At 27.6% G+C, this 18,671-nt stretch overlaps 1 protein-coding gene across 1 annotated transcript; it reads right to left on the bottom strand.

Annotated features, from left to right (window-relative positions):
• Positions 1-1,920: 1,920 nt before the first annotated feature.
• Positions 1,921-13,802, bottom strand: LOC129972964 (sequestosome-1-like). Its single transcript, XM_056087292.1, has 7 exons — positions 13,532-13,802; positions 9,748-9,929; positions 8,552-8,874; positions 7,013-7,262; positions 4,525-4,877; positions 3,317-3,596; positions 1,921-2,249 (listed from the first exon to the last, which is right to left on the bottom strand). Exons 2-7 carry the CDS (start codon positions 9,908-9,910, stop codon positions 2,107-2,109), a joined length of 1,512 nt encoding a protein of 503 aa, XP_055943267.1. The 5' UTR covers positions 9,911-9,929; positions 13,532-13,802; the 3' UTR covers positions 1,921-2,106.
• Between the last annotated feature and the right edge of the window lie 4,869 nt (positions 13,803-18,671).

Below are 18,671 nucleotides of genomic sequence, written 5' to 3'. Positions count from 1 at the left end.
TATTTTCGCAACTGAATAATTAAACTATTGCACATTACAATTAGTTTTATAATATAACTACTATCTAATACAATTGCAAAAGAGATATGTAGATGAAAGCAAGGACAGGTCAAGAGATTTTCACACCTGAAGCAAATTTTTTCTTTCATAACCTTTATTTGGCATATTAACTATGAATCTTTTTACTCCTCAAAAAAAATTTAAAAAAAAATGTATTATTGTTAAAGGTTTCATTTACCAAACAATTTTTTCATAAATAAATTGTTTGTGGCTTTAACATTCATGAAGAACAATTTGTTTCTTGTCTATTTAAACATTATTTCATATATGTGGCCCATTGATGAAATAGCTCATGGGATTCTTGATACCTTGTAAGTCTTGGAAACAAATTCTGTTGTTTCAAATTTTAGGGTTTCAAAATAAACAAGTCTATATGATGCAAAATAGGGAATTCATGCATTTTAAATATAGATTTGAAGAATCCAGTAATTCCTAATCATAAATGATTTGTATTTAGCCCATCAGTCATGAGTTAAGTCACCAATTTTGCTTTATGTGATGTATCTGCAAATTGTAAGTCATATTTGTGTGTAATGTACTTAAGCTGAGGCCTAAATCTGCAGTAACCATATGAGTCTTTAAACAGTGTTTTGCACAAATCAAGACATACATCTCCTCATACCCAGTATTGTTAGATTTCCAGTGATTCTCTCTATAAAACGATTCACAATTACAAGTAAAGAGTATGTCAGTTTTATTAAAAAAATTTCATATTTGTAGCTCTTCCATTTCCAATTTTAAAAAATAAAAACTGTCAAACATACTATAATTGTTAACTTTACCTTTTATAAAATAATGTCAAAAATCATGTCATTCTTGAAAAAATTCCAAATTCAAGGTTAACATTGTGTATGTATTATTTGTTTGGGATTGGTAGACTGACTTACTAAACTTTACCCTTTTGCATAGTCTGTTCTAGCACTCTTAATGATGCACTATTTTAACAATTTTTGTACAATTCAATAGTTATAAAAATACCAGTATTAGAAAAAGTATAATAATTTTTTAAAATGAAATCAACAAAAAAATTACACTAAAATATGGCCTTATGCCTAAATGATGTCCTGCAAGCAAATTGTTTTTGAACAGACCACAATTCTTTAGATCTGTTAGAATAAATTTTTAATTTTCTTTTTTTTAAATAAAGTTAGAGAAAGGAGCTATTAGTTGTTTTTAATATCTGAAAGCAAACAATTATCTTCTACTTTAAAATTAATATAATTTGGAAAAAAAATGTCTTTTTAACCCAAGAAATATTTGAATTTAGCAATACAGGCTTGTAGTTGAATCAAAGTTTAAAAATTTCATTAGTCAGATGGGAAACGCCACTGTTCTCCTCTCCCATTAATTAAACAATTTAAGATTCCATGCAATACTTTGGTGTTAAAATTTTAGCAGACACACACACAAAAAATTCATTTAATTCCATTTATATCAATTAACGTGAGGTAATATCCGCTTTTCTTCCTATAGTTTAATATTTATATCTCGTTTGAAATTACTTTATAGAATATTATGGCTTTGAAAAATTTATCTAGAAGGAAGAGAATCTACATTATTTCTTAGGAGCTAAATTTTAAAGATTTGCTAGAAATTTTTTGAGAAAAAATTAAACTATGCAAAGAATGCATCGATTTGTATCTTATAAAAGAAAATGACAATCTTTTAATTTTATGTTGAAAGAATATCAAAACATATTATCTTTTCAATATGTCATTTTTAATAGAATAAAAGATGGACTTTATGAGCATTGACAAATTCATTTAAAATATCTTTTCATCCATTTAGCTAGTATTATTAATAAAACGATTTCTTGATACCAAAACTAATTTAAATGGTAATTTTTAAAAGAAACAAAACTAATTTTTATTAATTTATTCATAATAAAATGTACAACCAAACCAAATCAATAAAAATTATTTTGGATTTTTGAAAATGACAATCAAATACATATCTCAAAAAGCTACAACAAATAACAATGTCATTTAGATAAAACAGATAGAATAGAAAACTCCACGCTGTAAGCTGGACAAAAAGTACATATCATTACTGACGAGTAAATGGATATAAAGCATCCAAAGCTTCATTAATGTTGCCCTTTTTGGTAACAAGAAGCCTTTCCAACCAACCACCTTCATTAGTGAAGCCCATAGCTTGCATTTTAATCAAAGCATTGATGATTTCAGGATCTAAAAAAAAGCAATGATTTGATATCATTACTTCTGTCAGAATAGCATACATTTGAAAAATATATTACATTTAATAGAAAGAAAAAAACATTTCAAATTTTTCTGAAAATCAAATCTAACTTCATAAATTGTTCAATATACATTGAAATTTATTTATTTACATAAATTAGAAATTAAATGAATATGAAAAAAGACTGATGAATAACTGACAGCAAATTGCTGTTCTCATCAAATGCTACATGCACTAAATATATTATTTATTAGATTGAAAAAATTTATAACTAAAATTATAAAATTACAATTTCAGCATCTGAATTTAACTTAAACAAATAACATATCTTCATATTTTAACACAGAAGCCCAATTTAAGTCTTTTTAAGACAGCAGTAAAAAATTATTTTCCTTGAACAAAATAAACATTTGAAAAAATAAATATATAAATCTTTTTGAAAAACGTTCATTAACATTTTAACACACATACAACATAAGTTTAAGATGCCAGAAGAAATAGCATAAAAATTAACTTACATAATATAAAAAGAAGGGGAAAATAAAAGCATGAATCAAATGGAACTATAAGAAAATGTTAATTATTTTGCTAATGCTATTTACTATTTAAATTTAATTTAATTGCTTTCTTTCTTTATCATCAATAACAACATTTCTAAAATTTTTCACTTTTTTTTTGGAAAAGAATTTCATTTTTTTTTTTTTTTGGATTGTTTGAATTTGGCCACATTTTTTTTTTTTTTTGCCTTATTTTTTTATATCATTAATAAAAACTCTTAAAATATACTAATTATCTATCAATTTAAATCCAATAATTTTAAGAATTAATGTCAATAATTCTAATCTAAATTCAATTTAATCACAAAGGAGGAAGTGGCAGCTGCCACAACCGTATTATATGAATTCATCAGCTTCATGATGGGAGTATGGTAATTTTTATCTCGTATACTGTGAGAAGAATCATATTTGTTTTATAATATTTTTATTCCATAAATTTTTTAGGGAAGATTCCTCACAAAGACAGAATTATTAGATTATTATTTAAACATATATTTTACCATTAGAACGTATCACATTTCCTTCTTCATGTTTAATACTGCTTGTTGCTTGGTATGGGCATTCTGGCTTAATATTGTTGCCACCCTGGTTTGGGCATTCTGGCTTAATATCGTTGGCTCCTTGGTTGAAGCATCCTGGCTCAACTGCTGCTTTCTCTAAGCTTGGGTACATGACTATTTTCTCAGTTTCTTTTTTCTCTGGCTCAACAGAATTCACTTCCTGTTTTTCAGCTTCTTCATTTTGAAGAAGTGTCCAACCTTCAGCACAAGCAGAATTGTCCTGGAAATAAATTAATATTATATTATATTTGTTCAGAAAAGAAAACATAATTAAGAATTCATATATTGAAATTTTAATATTCTAATATTATTCATGATCTAAAAAAATTACAGATGAAATACTTATCTCTGATACTGCATCAGAATATAGATAAAAATTAGTTAACTGTGAATAATAGTTTAAAAAAAAAACAAGATTACAAATATCTAAATAAGTTCTTAACAATAAAACTATGAAGAACATTAACCAATATTATTATTATGCTTGCAAATCACTTAAATGGAAGAAAAATATTTCCAAAATTCTAAATGAAACGATCAATAAGAAAAGCACATAAAAAAAAATTCAGGGGCGTGACATTTTAAAAATATTTTTAATTTATTTTTATGCTATTCTGAAAAATTTTATCAAATGTGCAGCATAATTTTTACCAAAAAATAAATAAATAAAAAGAAAACGGGACATAATTTAATGTAGCAGAAACTTGTGGTTTTTATGTTTGAACAAACACACACACAAAAGAAAAAATTTACAGGATATAGGAGCCATACTTAAAATTATAGCTCATTATTGTAAATCAAACTTTAATGAAGCATACACTTCTTTATTATGTAGTTATATATAATTTATATTAGATTTTTATGATGAACATATTATAGAATTACAAATTACACTTCATTAATGCATATTCACTATATAAAAACTAGCATAGTTGTTATAAAAACTATAAACAATTATGCTAACTTCAATTGAATATCAGACTATTTCTACCGCATTAATTTTTAAAAATACAAATCAATATTTTTTTCCGAAACATTTTTTTTAAGTAGGTGTATCTCAAAACATGCAATATTAAATTAATACTAATTGTATAACTATATCCAATTATTCATTTTACACCTTTTATCGAAATTAAAAATTAACTCACATCACTACTGACAGGTGACTTTTCTCTTTCTCCAGTGTCAGATGATTTAACTTCATTATCATCATTTGTGCATTCAGTTTCTTTAGATTTAAGAGATGTTTTTCCAGACTCTGCAAAGATTCCACAAACTTGAGCTGGTTCTACTGTTTCTTGCTTAACAGTTTCTTCACACTGGGGTTGTTTAACTTCAACTTTTTCTTCTGCAGCTGCAAGATTTTCATTCTGTTCAGTAGCATTGTCAGATGTAGAAGGCATTGGTTCACCCTCTTTTTTATTCTTGTTTTTACAACTTTTTCGGAATTCTCTGCTGCAACGTCTGCCTGGGCTAGTTTCCAACTTCACATCAATACCACCTGCGAAAGAAAATAAATATAATATTGTTAATACTAACTAACTGCCACATCTTTATAAGATGAAGCAATAATTTGAATAAATTAAAGAATAAAACTTTATATTTTATTTAAAATAATTTAATTAATGACTTTTCTTATCTTGAATAGAAATTACCCAAGAAAATGATTTAAAATTGAAGCTACTGAACCAAATGAATGATTATCTGGTAAGAGGTAGAAAAAATAATTTACCATCATACTCTCCATGTCTACTTAATAAACCTGGTTTCACAAAACAAATATTTTACAATATTCTTGAAATGCCATGTTTATTGAAGTTCTTGCAGACCTAAAATACTGCTTTAAACTTCAACAATAAACAAGGAGCAATTGGCAAAACTGATCCAGTTGTTGAGACTAAAATACATTATTAAAATAGTTTAATTTTGTAACATTTTTCAAGATTGAAATGCAGCAGACTATGGATCATGCATAATTTTTCACGGGGCCATAAACTTTAATCTAAAATGGAAAAATTATTAGGCTTTGAAGATTAATTCTTTGGTTTTTGTCAATATATTTAAATACATAAATGCGTAATACGGAGGAAAATTTATAAAGAAAAAGAACTTTTATTCACATATTAAAAAAAAAAAAGTTAAAACAGTATTCTTTACTTAATTTCTCATATTTCCATTTAAAAATGCCACTTATTACAAGTAACCAAAAAGCAAATAATATATGCAAGCAAATGTCTTTGATTGATATTAATGAATGTGTGATAGAAGTATCCAGAATAAGTTTTTTTCACAGACAGTTGTATGATTAAATGACTTTTTTTTTCATTTATTAATTATGCCCACGACAACTTTGAAAACTTTTATCAGAAGAAAAAATTTTACTGTCATCTTAAATTTAAAAAAAAAAAAAAAAATCTATTTGCTGACAAAAGTTTTATTATTGAATTATATATTACTCTTAATAAATATAATCTGCACATAAATAAATATATTTTTGATCTTTCATTAAGCAGAACATTAAAATAAAGTGAATAAATGCCACAACTAAAAATATACAAATCCCCTTTCCATAAGTCATTTACAAAATATAAATAAATAAATGCATTAACTGAAAATATATGAAATATTTTCATTCAATATGAATGGGAATATGCATGACAATATAATCTCTGACAATATGGTGCTGCTTTGTAATACAGTAAAAAAAAATAAAAAAAAAAAACTGAATGTAAAAAAAAAAAAAAAAAGTATGCATTTTCCACTAATTGATTTGGTACAATTTTACAATTTTGATATAAACATAATGTATCAAACGTCATCCATCAGGTTTTTAGCATTTTTCAATTAAAGTTGATATATGCCTTTTTTGAACTCAAGATATAGAAATTTATCAGAATTTTGAAGTAAAACATTTTGATGATTACAATACTGTATCTTTGTATAATCAAAATCCCCAAAAATAGAAAGTGATATTAAAAAAAAAAAAATCATTTTATTGTAAAATATATTTAGTAATATATAATTTCTCACAATGAAGAATTTATACTAAATATATTTTAGAGTCTGAGCTACAAACCAATTTTACAGCATTAAGATAAAAAAAAAAAAGACACAAAGTAGATATGTAGATTTTGTTTGCTTCTATAATCAAATGACATTGCCAGATAATAAATTTATTCATTCACACAAATACGCTTTTAACCTCTCGTATATGAGATAGGGTTTGTTTATGAAGCAGTTGTGAAAATTGCTAAATATCTTCAATTCTGTTTTCAAATAGAAAATAAAATAATTGAACCAATGAAAAACTTCCAAAATAGTTTTATTTGCAGTTTCTAGTAAACATTGAATAACAAATTTAATAGGGTGCTTAGAGCTATTAATCTTATAATCATATTTTCCAAAAAAAGAAATTAATATCTTTTGAAATTGCTCCTTATTTCAAAAAATAATTTGCAGGTGAACTTACTAATGTTAAAATAAAAATCTGCACAGAGGATGAATATAAATTACAGAAATAAACAACATTTTTTTTACAAAGGGAAAAGCATATTATGTACATTAAACACATATTTCTTTTAAATAATTTGGCACACTACTTTTATATACTTAGAACTCATTTATAAGATAAAATACCTGGCCAATTCTGCAAGAAGGAACCTAAACCTTCAGTAAACAGCTTCTCTGCAGCAACAAAATCTCCAGTCAACAGCTTATTAATAGCATTTCCCATGTCTTTACAGGGTGACTGTGCCTGACCTTCTTCAGAGGAAGTAGAACTAGCGCTCTGAGTAGGAGATGGAAAAGAAAACGATCCTCTTGCGGCATGACCAAACATGGATCTCCACATTCTACGAGATCCTAGAAAGGCCCACTCACGTGGAGCCTGCAAAAATAAGAAATAATAATAATAAAAAATCTAAATTCATAATGAAAACAGAATACCATTTTAATATATATCTCTATATCTTAATTTTTGAAAAATGAAATATCATTATTGGACATAATATATTTGCTCATATCTTATCAAGATGACAAGGAAAGATTCATTATATATATATTTCAAAAAATGTTTCAAACTGAATCATATAATATATTTCTCAGATAGAATAATGAAACTAAAAATTTAAATATAAATAAAAATTAGTATATTGCATAAATCACAAAAACATAATAACAGTTTTAGCCTATATTTATAATTTCATCTTTTGTAGATCCCCTTAGATAAAGTTTGGAAAACGAGTCCCTGATCTTTAGAATGTGGTTTTCCAGAATTTACACTTTTCTTCAGATTACATCATTTTTTTTTCATCTTGAAAAGCATAAAAGTGTGATTATATAATATAATCAAAACTAATAAATATATAACTTGAATCTCTATTACTCATCATAGTAACCGATATTCCACATAAACCACAAAAATAGTCAACAACATTATACAGAACGAATTCTGATTGCTATATAAAACATAAAAAGTATGACATAAAAAAATCCTAGTAACCTCTCTAAAATACTAAGAAATAATGTGACCCATTATTAATTTTTAAAAAAAGTTGCTGAAAATATCTGCTATATTTATAAAGAAATTTTCACAGTATTCATTATTACACAGTGATATATATGTAACTTTTGATATAGTAAGATGAATATTTAATTATTTTTATCACTGAAAATACATTTATGTCATAGGAAGGCTATAAGCTCCAGCCAACAAATGTATCAATAATTTTAAAGTTATTTAATCAAAAATCTATTCAAAATTTAAGTAACATAAACAGTACTCCAATTGAGATATACATAATCTGTAGCATGAAATACAGGTTTGTATAACCAGTTTATACATTTTTAACTTCTTTTAAATATCAAACACTTATTAAGTAGATAATAAAATTTTAATAATTCAGAAATGTATAATACATATATATATATATATATAGAAATTTTCTAGTTCAATTTTAAAACATGTCTTTTAAAGTACCCAAATCTCAATTTGTAAATTTTACTTTACTTTCATTGTATTTACAATTCTACTTAAATTTTTCAAATTAAAAAGATATTTTTTGAAAAAAATTCAAAAATTTATAATTAAAAAATATTAATGGAAATGGAAGGATAATTATATAAGTAAATACATATTGTACACATTCATTTAATGTAACTGTTTACTTTACTTACAAAAGAGGGTTTCACGAGCTTGACCATGTCATGGTATGGATGCTTGTTAGCACTATGGCAAGATGAACAGAGGTCAAAATCTTTGCATTGAAGGCATTTATAACGATCCCCACAAACACTTCCATTGCATGCATCACATACTACATGTGGATGTACTTCACCAGGAGCCTTAGGTTCTTGAGCTGATTTAGTTTCAGCTTCCTGCATTTTGGGAATAGTTTGGCCAAAACTGACAAAAAGCTTCAGCAAACCATCATCAGCATTTGCTAAAGCTTGAGCAAGTTCGGCATCAGATGACATAAGAATTTCATCATTTTCTGAATCTAAAATAATAATAAATAATATTTTATAAGCATGGTAACAGATTTTTTTAAAATTATCAGAAATACTTCTACAATGTATTAAAAATAAACTATATAATTTCCAAGATAAAGAAACTTGATCAATCCATAGTATATAAGTGAGTAAAAATACATAATGAATAAAATCTTTTGCTAGTATAAAACAATATAAAATGAAGAAAATGTTTATTCTATTATTATCGAACTATACATATACATTGCAATTCTAGTATGCCTAAATAATATAAAATTAAGAGTTATTATTCTATAAAATGCTTCATTGCAGATTTATAAAATGTAATTTCTAAAAAAAAAAAAAATCTATAAACAAAATTTATTTTTTCTAGCAACATAACAATTCAAAACATTAAATGCTCATTTATATTTCTAAAATAGATAAAAATATCAAAGATTTCCACCAATCAAATTTTACATGATAAGTTAATTGAAGAAATCAGTTTTTTTCCCCCCAAACTTTTATCTAAAAGATATTTCTATGGTAGCAATAAAATAATGATTCAAAATAAGTTAATTGACAGCATAACATGTTTTATTCCTTTAGTTATAAACTAGAAAAGAATTGCAAAGTAATTATTAATTTTATAAGAAATATTTTTAAAATATTGATCATCCCAAAAAATTTCTAGTTCTAGTTGTCTAGTTAAAATTTCTAAATTTACAGACAAGCTAAGTGCTTAAATGATTATTTAAATTCATAAAAAAATTATTTTTATAACCTAAAATTTTTTAACAGAAATATTTATTGATTTCACTTTTATTTTTAATATATTTTATCATTTTTTTAAAAAGTAACATCAGATATAAAACTAAAAATGTACTTTATTAAAACCATACCTTTCCATTTTATATCAAAACTGGCAGTTGGTAACTGAAAAAGAGCCCTGATTTTTTCCTTCAGCAGCTGAAAAGAGCTGACTACATCACTGCCAACAGCAAGTCTACGAATCTGTTTTTCATTTTTCCCATCAACAAGATAGACCTTAATGACATGAACCATTTTGGCGTAATCAGTAGATCTGAAAAATGAAAATAAAATGTTATATATATTATAGAAATGAAATATTTTCATATGCCTCTTAAGAATCAGGAAAGCTCACAACAAATCAATCTATTAAATAATTTAAATTAAAAAATAATTCAATTACAAAATAAAGATCACATTTATTAAACACTGTCTTTGGTAACCAGCTAGTTGGTTAGCCACAGCTTTCATGTGAGAAAAATTTCAATAAAATTTTTTAAACATAGTTTGGTCTAAATATCCTTCAATAAATTATTTAAATTTTTAAATTATGATAAGACATAATTTGTACTATCTAAGAAGTTTAACCCTATTTCATTCAATATATGTATCTTTTCTCAATCATCTTCATTAAAATTTGTATTTTAATCAGAAATGGGAAATGCTTAAATTTCAACTAATCAAGTAATTTATTGAGGGGAAAAAATCCTTAATTAAGTATATATAAAGATAATGAGTAAAATCTTCCCATATCGAAGTTGCATAATGTTAAATAGGTTTTCGTAATTTTAATAAGTAATGTAATCTTGAGAAAAATTTCTGTTTACTGATTCAATAAAAAAAAATTGCACACAGCAATAAGGAAAAAAAAAAAAATGAAACAATGATTTAAAATAATTTTTTTCAATGTGTGTGTGGGAGGGGGGCAAATTGTCATATGGCATAGCTATTAACAATGGAAAAAAATTACAGGATAAAAAAAATAAAAATGAGTAAAATTTAAATTTTATTATAAGCAAAGAAATATATTTTTACACATTATATTTATATTTTATAACATTTATCACAAAGAAAAAATTGTACACACAAAAAAAAATGACTCTTCAAATTTTTATAAAATTTATATTTGTGCACATTTAGAAATTGAAATAAATTAAATGTCACAACAAAATGCTCCTAAGTGCATATTTCCACCTTCCAATGAATGTCACAAAAAATGCTCCTAATTGCATATTTCCACCTTCCAAAGAATGTTTGTATCAAATTTCATAGTTCAATATCAAATAGCCTGTCCCATAAAATAAAAAAATGGACACTTAAGACACATTCTCTTATTATCAGAAGAAATTTTAAGATTTTCTGCATCTTTAAAATTCTTTCAAGACAGTTCAAGCAATCAAATATTTCAAGGGGGAAATTCCCTGCCAAGTCCCCAAGCATTGGGATCTCCGACTCGGTACCCAAACAGCATCTAATACAGATGATTGTAAATCAGTCTTTCCGTTGATGGAACTAACTGTGTTGAGAATCAGCATTGCAAGTTTGTAACAATATGCATATTTTTGACCCATGACCAAATGCCCATGTTTAGCAAGCTAGCAAGGAAAAAAAGAATGACACCTAGATAACTGATATGTATTGAGTTAAAGGTTTAAAAGAAAGGAATGTAAATTTTTAAAGGAATTTATGCCTAGAAATGGTCAAGGTAGGCAAACAGATTTTAACTTATATCATGCACATTAAAGTGGAGATTATTTTTATTATTATTATTTTTAGTTTTAAGCGAAATCAAATACCAGTTTGAAAAATCAAAATCATTTTAAAATAAAAAAACAACATTCTTAATCTTTTGATAGAAAGTTCTATATATTCAGAAAAAAGAATATGTGCTTATTTATAAGAATTAAAATTTAAATATAAATTTAGTATATCATAATTATTTCACTTTGGCAAATTATATTCATATTATATTTAAACAAAATGAAATTTTGATTTGAAAATTTTTGGAATTATGTTAATATAACAATCCATTAAAACATAACTAACAACTGTTTACATAACAGCAAAATATATGGACTTAGGGGAGAAAAAATCAATAATATGAGCATAAATTTTTGCAAATCATTTTTAATTAACATAAATCAACATTATGTTCTGTTTTAATTTTCATATGAAATAAAAAAAAATCTTTCTGACTATGTTCAAATTTTATTGTAGTAATTTTTACTCTTCATAATAAATTTAGGAAATTATAATAATTTCTATAACAATTCTAATTTAGCAATTATTCAGCTTATCCACATTTCCAAGGAAAAAAGGCTCTGGACAATCCTACACTACTTAAAATAAATAAACAAAAGGATTCAATTTCTAAAAATATAAAGAAAAAAAACTTACTCACTATTATATCAATTAAAAATAAAAATTGTACTTAATCTAAAAAAATATACAAAAAAATATAAATAAATTTCATAATTCTTCACCAAACCAAACTCTAACAAAAGAACTTAATGAGGATTCCCTTTTTCCTTCTTTATAAATAAATAGTCCTGCACGCTTTTAATTTTTAAATTATTGCTTACATATTTCAGAAAAAAAAAGTTTAAAGAATGTCTCTGATAAGTTGCACTTGATATTTGTAGAAACAGAAATTATTTTACATTGGATGAAGAATATCTTTATAAGAAATACAAAATAATGATGAAAAGTTCTATATCTGCTAAATTGCAGCTTTGAATTCTTTATGATTGTGGACTAAAGACATGTTCTTTAACTTTTTAATGCATTAGTTGTTTTCTGTTAATTCTAAATAATGTCTCCAAGTCAGCAGATACACTTTCAAACTTGGATTCAATACAAAACTTAGGAATTAAAAATTCCAGTAGCTACATTATAACTGAAAATCACACTTAATAGCCAAAATTAAAATACTGAAGGCCCTAATTTCTTAATACCCAAAATGTGAGCAATATAAATATATGTTCTTACATAAAAATGTATGTTTATATATACTTAATAATAAGAATATGGTTCAGACAAAAATTTAAGAACTTTTAATTAAATTAATTAATAAAATAATAATTTTTGGGTTCAATACACAAATAAAACTTCTCTATGAGATATTAAAGGTATCTGCAGATATTTGAAAATAAAGAAGACATTTTTTTTAACAAAATTTTAACACGTATTCCTATATGATTCTAGAAGAGAAAAAGAAAATAAAGTCCTTAAATGTAATCATAACAAGTGTTTCAAGCAAATATTAAGCAATTAAAAATTTATTAAAAAGTCAATAGTATTAAAACTATTCATTTAAAATAAAATTGGGCTTAAAATTTAGACAAAATCAAATGCGGTATCGGGTTTATAACAAAACGACTGAACTTTCAATATAGATTATAAAAATTTCAAATAATAGTTCATAAATTTGTTATGATCCCAAGCAATGTTTAAGTGACAAAACTGGTATGCACTATTTAATTAAAGCTTCCAATTTAATTTTATTCTACTTATATGTTTCTATGCTAATCTAAAAAATACTGATACAAAATTTGTTTATTACATTTGAGCTATGTCAAATTTCACAGCTTTACCATTGTTTTTTATAGAATGGTTTATAAATTGTCATTTAAAAATTTGATCAACAAAATACGCTACATTCAGATGACAGATAAAAAAATACTCTACCGAATTTCGTTTTAGAGTTAGATTTCTCTACGTTTTACCAATAAATTTTGGCAAAGAAATTTTTAAGAAAAGAAGGTAACATTTACAAGGAAATGGCCGTGAAATATTATTTTTAGATGAAAACATCAATAAAGTAAAATGCAAACATACTTTAAAATGCTATTAATCATCAAAGGAAAAGAAACTTACCCGTTTGTAATCAATTTCGAAACCAAAACAAAAACACCTGTTCGATTCAAAAATGTCTAACACAATGAAGGATTAGCAAATATTGTGTTTATATAATGGAGGAAAATGTTTCACAAGATGATGTAAAACTTCTACAATATTCAAGAAACTTCCTTGATCCAACTATCTTAGTCATAAACTGGTGTCAAATATGCATTGGAACTGAATGACGCAGCTATTTGAAAAACTACGGGTCACGATCGATATAAACAGGTAAAACAAATCAATGCGTCATATTCTGTTTACCAATAAAAATTTTGTTGCCACTCAAATTTATTTTCTTCATTTCCTAATGACCACTCACATTTAATTTATTTGTTTCTATTCAGAAAGCTTTAAGCAGAAAGAGCGAAAAGATAATTTCTTTTGCTAAAATCCTTGATTTTCTTATTTTCAAAGATGCTCTTGCAGAACTTTCTGATGAAGGCTGAGAGAAATCTCCCAGCCTAATGAAATTTGATTTCCGGTCTGATATTCAGAGATCATCAGTGCTCAAATTTCAGCATCCATTTGATTCGAATAATATCAAAAAGTATTTTTTTTTTCAATTATTATGACTTTGTATCTTTTGTAAGTAAATGTTTTTAAAAGTTTTAATTACATTAATTTGGATGTTTACGGCCGTATTCACCAACCGTAGTTAAACATCAGTTGATGATTAAACGCTGCCCAGCGGTCAAATCGGTATTCTCCAGACCAAACTGATTGTCGATTGTTCCCTGTTTTACCCCATTTTTTGATCCATGGACTTCCGCTGATCAAATTTGATTAACGGTTTTCCGCATGCGCAGTTCTCAAGAAGGACAACTATTACATTAGTTTTCATTTTCAAACAAACATGGAGGATTTAGATGCATTGGAACTATTGCAGTTGATACCAGATAGGAGGTCGCGAATAATTTACACTGACAGAGTTTCTGATTTGGATTTGTTAGATGAATATGATTTTGTTTCGAAGTACAAACTTCCCCTTAATTCTGCTGAATGCATTTTATCTTTGATGAAGGAGAAAGTAAGCACCAATATTTTACGAAACAGTGCTGTTACTCCTGAAGAGAAATTGTGTATTGCCTTACGGGTTTTTTTTTTTGCTTCAGGAAGTCATCAACAAATAATAGGTGATTTGAATCAAATTAGCCAGTCATCATGTTGCCGGACTATAAATGAAGTATCTAGATGTATAGCTGAAATGAGGCCAAAATTCATTTACGTACCAAAAAATGAATCTGAGCGACTTGGGGTATGTTTACATTAATCTCTTTTATATCCTTCATATGGGAATCCCTTTTTATTATTATTATATCCGAGTCGATTTTTGATTATTATTTTCTAGAATTAAAGCTAGAATCTGTCATTTGTATTATTCCTTGAACATTCAATTTTTTGAAGCAAATGAATTATAATTAAAAGAATTTACTAAACTTATTAATACCTTTTAGAAAACTCGTCAAGTTTAGTACGATTAAAATGTTTTTTGTCAAATGATTGTTTCTTAAAATGCTTCCATTAAAAACTTTTTATTGCATATTTTCTATCTGGTTAATCTAATGACTTGCTAGTAAAATAAGTTATTTCATATCTATACATATTCATATCATTTTTAGTCTTATAGTTTTTTTGCCTAATAGGAGGATGCTCTCCTGTATCAATTCTGTGTTTTACTAGTTGAGTCCTTCCAAAGTCCTCAGATGTTCGAGAAAATAAGTCCTGGAATTCTTTTATCAACTGTCTAGCAGCATACCTCTGTTTTTCATCTAAATCTGTATCCTGCAGCAAATTTTGGACTAGATCGTCTGAAGAAACGTCCTGACTATTGCAGTTCCGGTCTATACAAGTGACAGGAGTGCAAGTTGCTAGTACCTCTCCTTTCTGTATAATCTTTGTCTTATCACTGATGTTAGCCACTCTCACTGGGATGACTGAGTTTGAGAGGTCCACTACCGACGAAGCTACCAACACTCCCACTCTGGCACGGCCTGTGTCAGGATAATCCATTACACCAAATCGGAATTTTCGGTTATCTGCTACCAAACCGGGTATTACACATTCAGTCCTAAGCGATAAGGAGATGTCAATTTTGGCTATTATTTTCTGGCTGAATTCCAGTTCAGCGTGTAGTCCAAAAAGAGTGATGTCTTCAAATTTTGAATTCATTCTACTATTTCCGAAATCCAGTTTAAAGTCGCATTTCCGCAGAAAATATAGTCCGAGAATGCAAGGGTCGGTAATTTCTGCTACAAATGCCGTATGGTGGTAGTTTATATTTCCAAAGCGTATAGCGAGGTTGACTTTCCCATGAACATAAATCTTATCTCCCGTCACTGTCTGTAAAGTAATGTAGGGCGGCGTCCAGATTATGTTAAATTTTAATTTTCGTGCCAGATCTTCTCTTATTATGGTTACATTGGCTCCAGTGTCGACAACCATATTGCATTAGATGTCACCAATTTGTCCTATCACGTAAAGTCCATTGTCACCGGCACTTATGGATGAAATATGAAATACTTTGAAATGGGGCTGTTGACTATTTCCACCACTTCTAGAAACCCGACCGTTCTTACGGACGTGTCCGGCTGTACCACAAGTCCAACACCGAATTTCCGTACATCTGCCATCTTTGCGCTCTTTTAACCTCCGAATTTCTCTTCGCAGATCGTCAATCTTTTTTACGAAATCAGAGTCCGAATCCGCAGCAGAGACAGCTCTGATTGGGTATTGGTCCTTACGTGTGGCCTGCTGGGCAGTCTCTATTTTGTGTGCAAAGACTAAAGCAGATCCTATATCTTTGACATCTGCTAGTCTAAGAGCCTTCTGTGTTTTCGGATCTCGCACACTATCGATGAAGTGCTGGAGAGCCAGATCTTGACGTGTCTCAACCGGGCAATCAGAAAATGCTAAATGGGAAAGTCGCTGAATGTGGCAGCTAATTCCTGCAGACTTTAAGCCGCTTTTTGATAGCGGGACTTTAACTGCAGTCGGCTGTATTCTTTAAGTGCACTTCTCTCCAAACCGCAACTCAAGTGCACTCTATAGAGCTTGGAAATCTTGTCTTTGCTCCTCTGTAAGAGGAGCTATTGACACTTCCTTGTAATTCTTGTAGAAGAATTTTGAATTAATAATCAGCATCAATGTTACATTTTAAAGTGCCTTTATTGGCACTTCGTTTTAATGCTTGTAGAAGCTGTGACTTCTCCGTCAGAATTTTCTTTTTTAATTCATATAATATGTTACTTTTCGAGACAAATTTGAATAAAATAGATTTTTGTATGCAGAAGTTCTTTCTTTTAATTTTGCATATTTTAAAACATTCTGAGAAGTGTGTAAAAAACAAAGAAAATAGATTAATTGGGATTTGAAAATTTTAGAATTTTAAAAACAAGTGTAGATAACAACTTATCCGAGTTAATTCAAATATCTACAAATTATGATGCAAATATAAAATTTTAAAAAAGAGGTTTTCATTCAAAAAAAATTATTAACTTAACTGACAGTTTAATGTAACTTATTAGAGTAATATTTAAGATGATTGCAAGAAAAAAAAATTTTGTGAAAAATACTTTTACTTTCTTGAAACTTTTTCAATTTGGATCATCTTTCATCATATTTTAAATATAGAAAGAGATTCATTGTTTAAATACACAAGATCCTGAGTTGAAAAATTTGCATATGATCCCAATATTGCTTATGACCTTTAATTGAAATAGGTCGAATGGTTACTGAATGCAGTTTTTGCAAGGCTCTTAAATGGAAAGGTGAATCCAGTAGCATGTGCTGTAATAATGGTAAAATTCAAGTTCCTTTGCTACAAACACCTCCAGAACCACTCCTCACGCTTGTCTCGATTGATTCTCCTGATGCAATTAATTTTCAAACTAACATAAGAAGATATAATTCATGTTTTCAAATGACTTTATTCGGTTCAGGACGAGAAATTAGAGAGCTAGGTTTTATGCCAACATTTAAAGTTCAAGGACAAGTTTGCCATAGAATAGGTAGTTTACAGCCACAACCAAATGAGGAGCCAAAATTTCTTCAAGTTTATTTCGTTGCTGGTAAAGAACAACAGGTTGAACAGCGCTGCAGGAATGTAAGAGACCTAAAACCAGGAATAGTGTCGCAACTACAAGAAATTCTACATCGTCATAATAGTTATGTTCGAAGTTTTAAATGTGCAATGGAAAAAATCACGCCAGAAATGAAAATTGTCATTCATGCAGATAAAGTACCCTCCGGTGAACATGAAAGAAAATTTAATGCTCCGACAATATCAGAAGTTATTTTAGCTGGCGATAAACATGGCAGTCGTGATATTTCGTTAGAGTTGAGGAGTAATGAAATAAAAAAGATAGCGGAAACTCATCGCGCGTACGATTCATTACAATATGCATTAATATTTGGCAAGGTGAGGATGGATATAACTTTGAATTGCGACAAACCAATCTTTCATGTGAAAAAACGACAAAAAAAATTTCAGCAATGGATTTTTATGCATTTAGGATTATGTTTCTTGCATCAAATTTCAACATTATTTTAAGGTGCAAAGAACTTTTTCAACAATTTGTTGTAGATATGTATGGTAAAATTGAAATCGAGCGACTACGATTTATACGTTTGAATCATTTGAGAGATGCTATAACTAATGACGATAATATAAAACAAATTGGAAAACCAACAGTTTTACCATCTACTTTCACAAGAAGTCCTCGATACATGCATGAAAGAACTCAAGATGCCATGACATACGTTAGAAATTATGGAAGCCCTCATTTATTTATTACCTTTACATGCAATCCACAATGGAGAGGAAATTACAGATGAATTGATATTAAGACAAAAAAGCCATGATAGGCATGATATAATATGTCGAATATTCTATTTGAAACTGAAATCGCTCATAAATCTTATAAACAAAGGAAAAATATTTGGAGAAATAAGATGCTTTATTTATACAGTTGAATGGCAGAAGCGTGGACTTCCACATGCACATATTCTTCCGTGGTTTCAGAAAAAATGTTTTGCTCATAAGATTGACGACCTAATTACTGCTGAATTGCCAAATCCTGAAACGAATCCAATATTATACAACGTTGTTAAGACACAG

Source organism: Argiope bruennichi, chromosome 6, assembly GCF_947563725.1.
Source record: "Argiope bruennichi chromosome 6, qqArgBrue1.1, whole genome shotgun sequence".
Taxonomy (NCBI): domain Eukaryota; kingdom Metazoa; phylum Arthropoda; class Arachnida; order Araneae; family Araneidae; genus Argiope; species Argiope bruennichi.
This window is presented reverse-complemented; position numbering and strand designations above follow the sequence as displayed.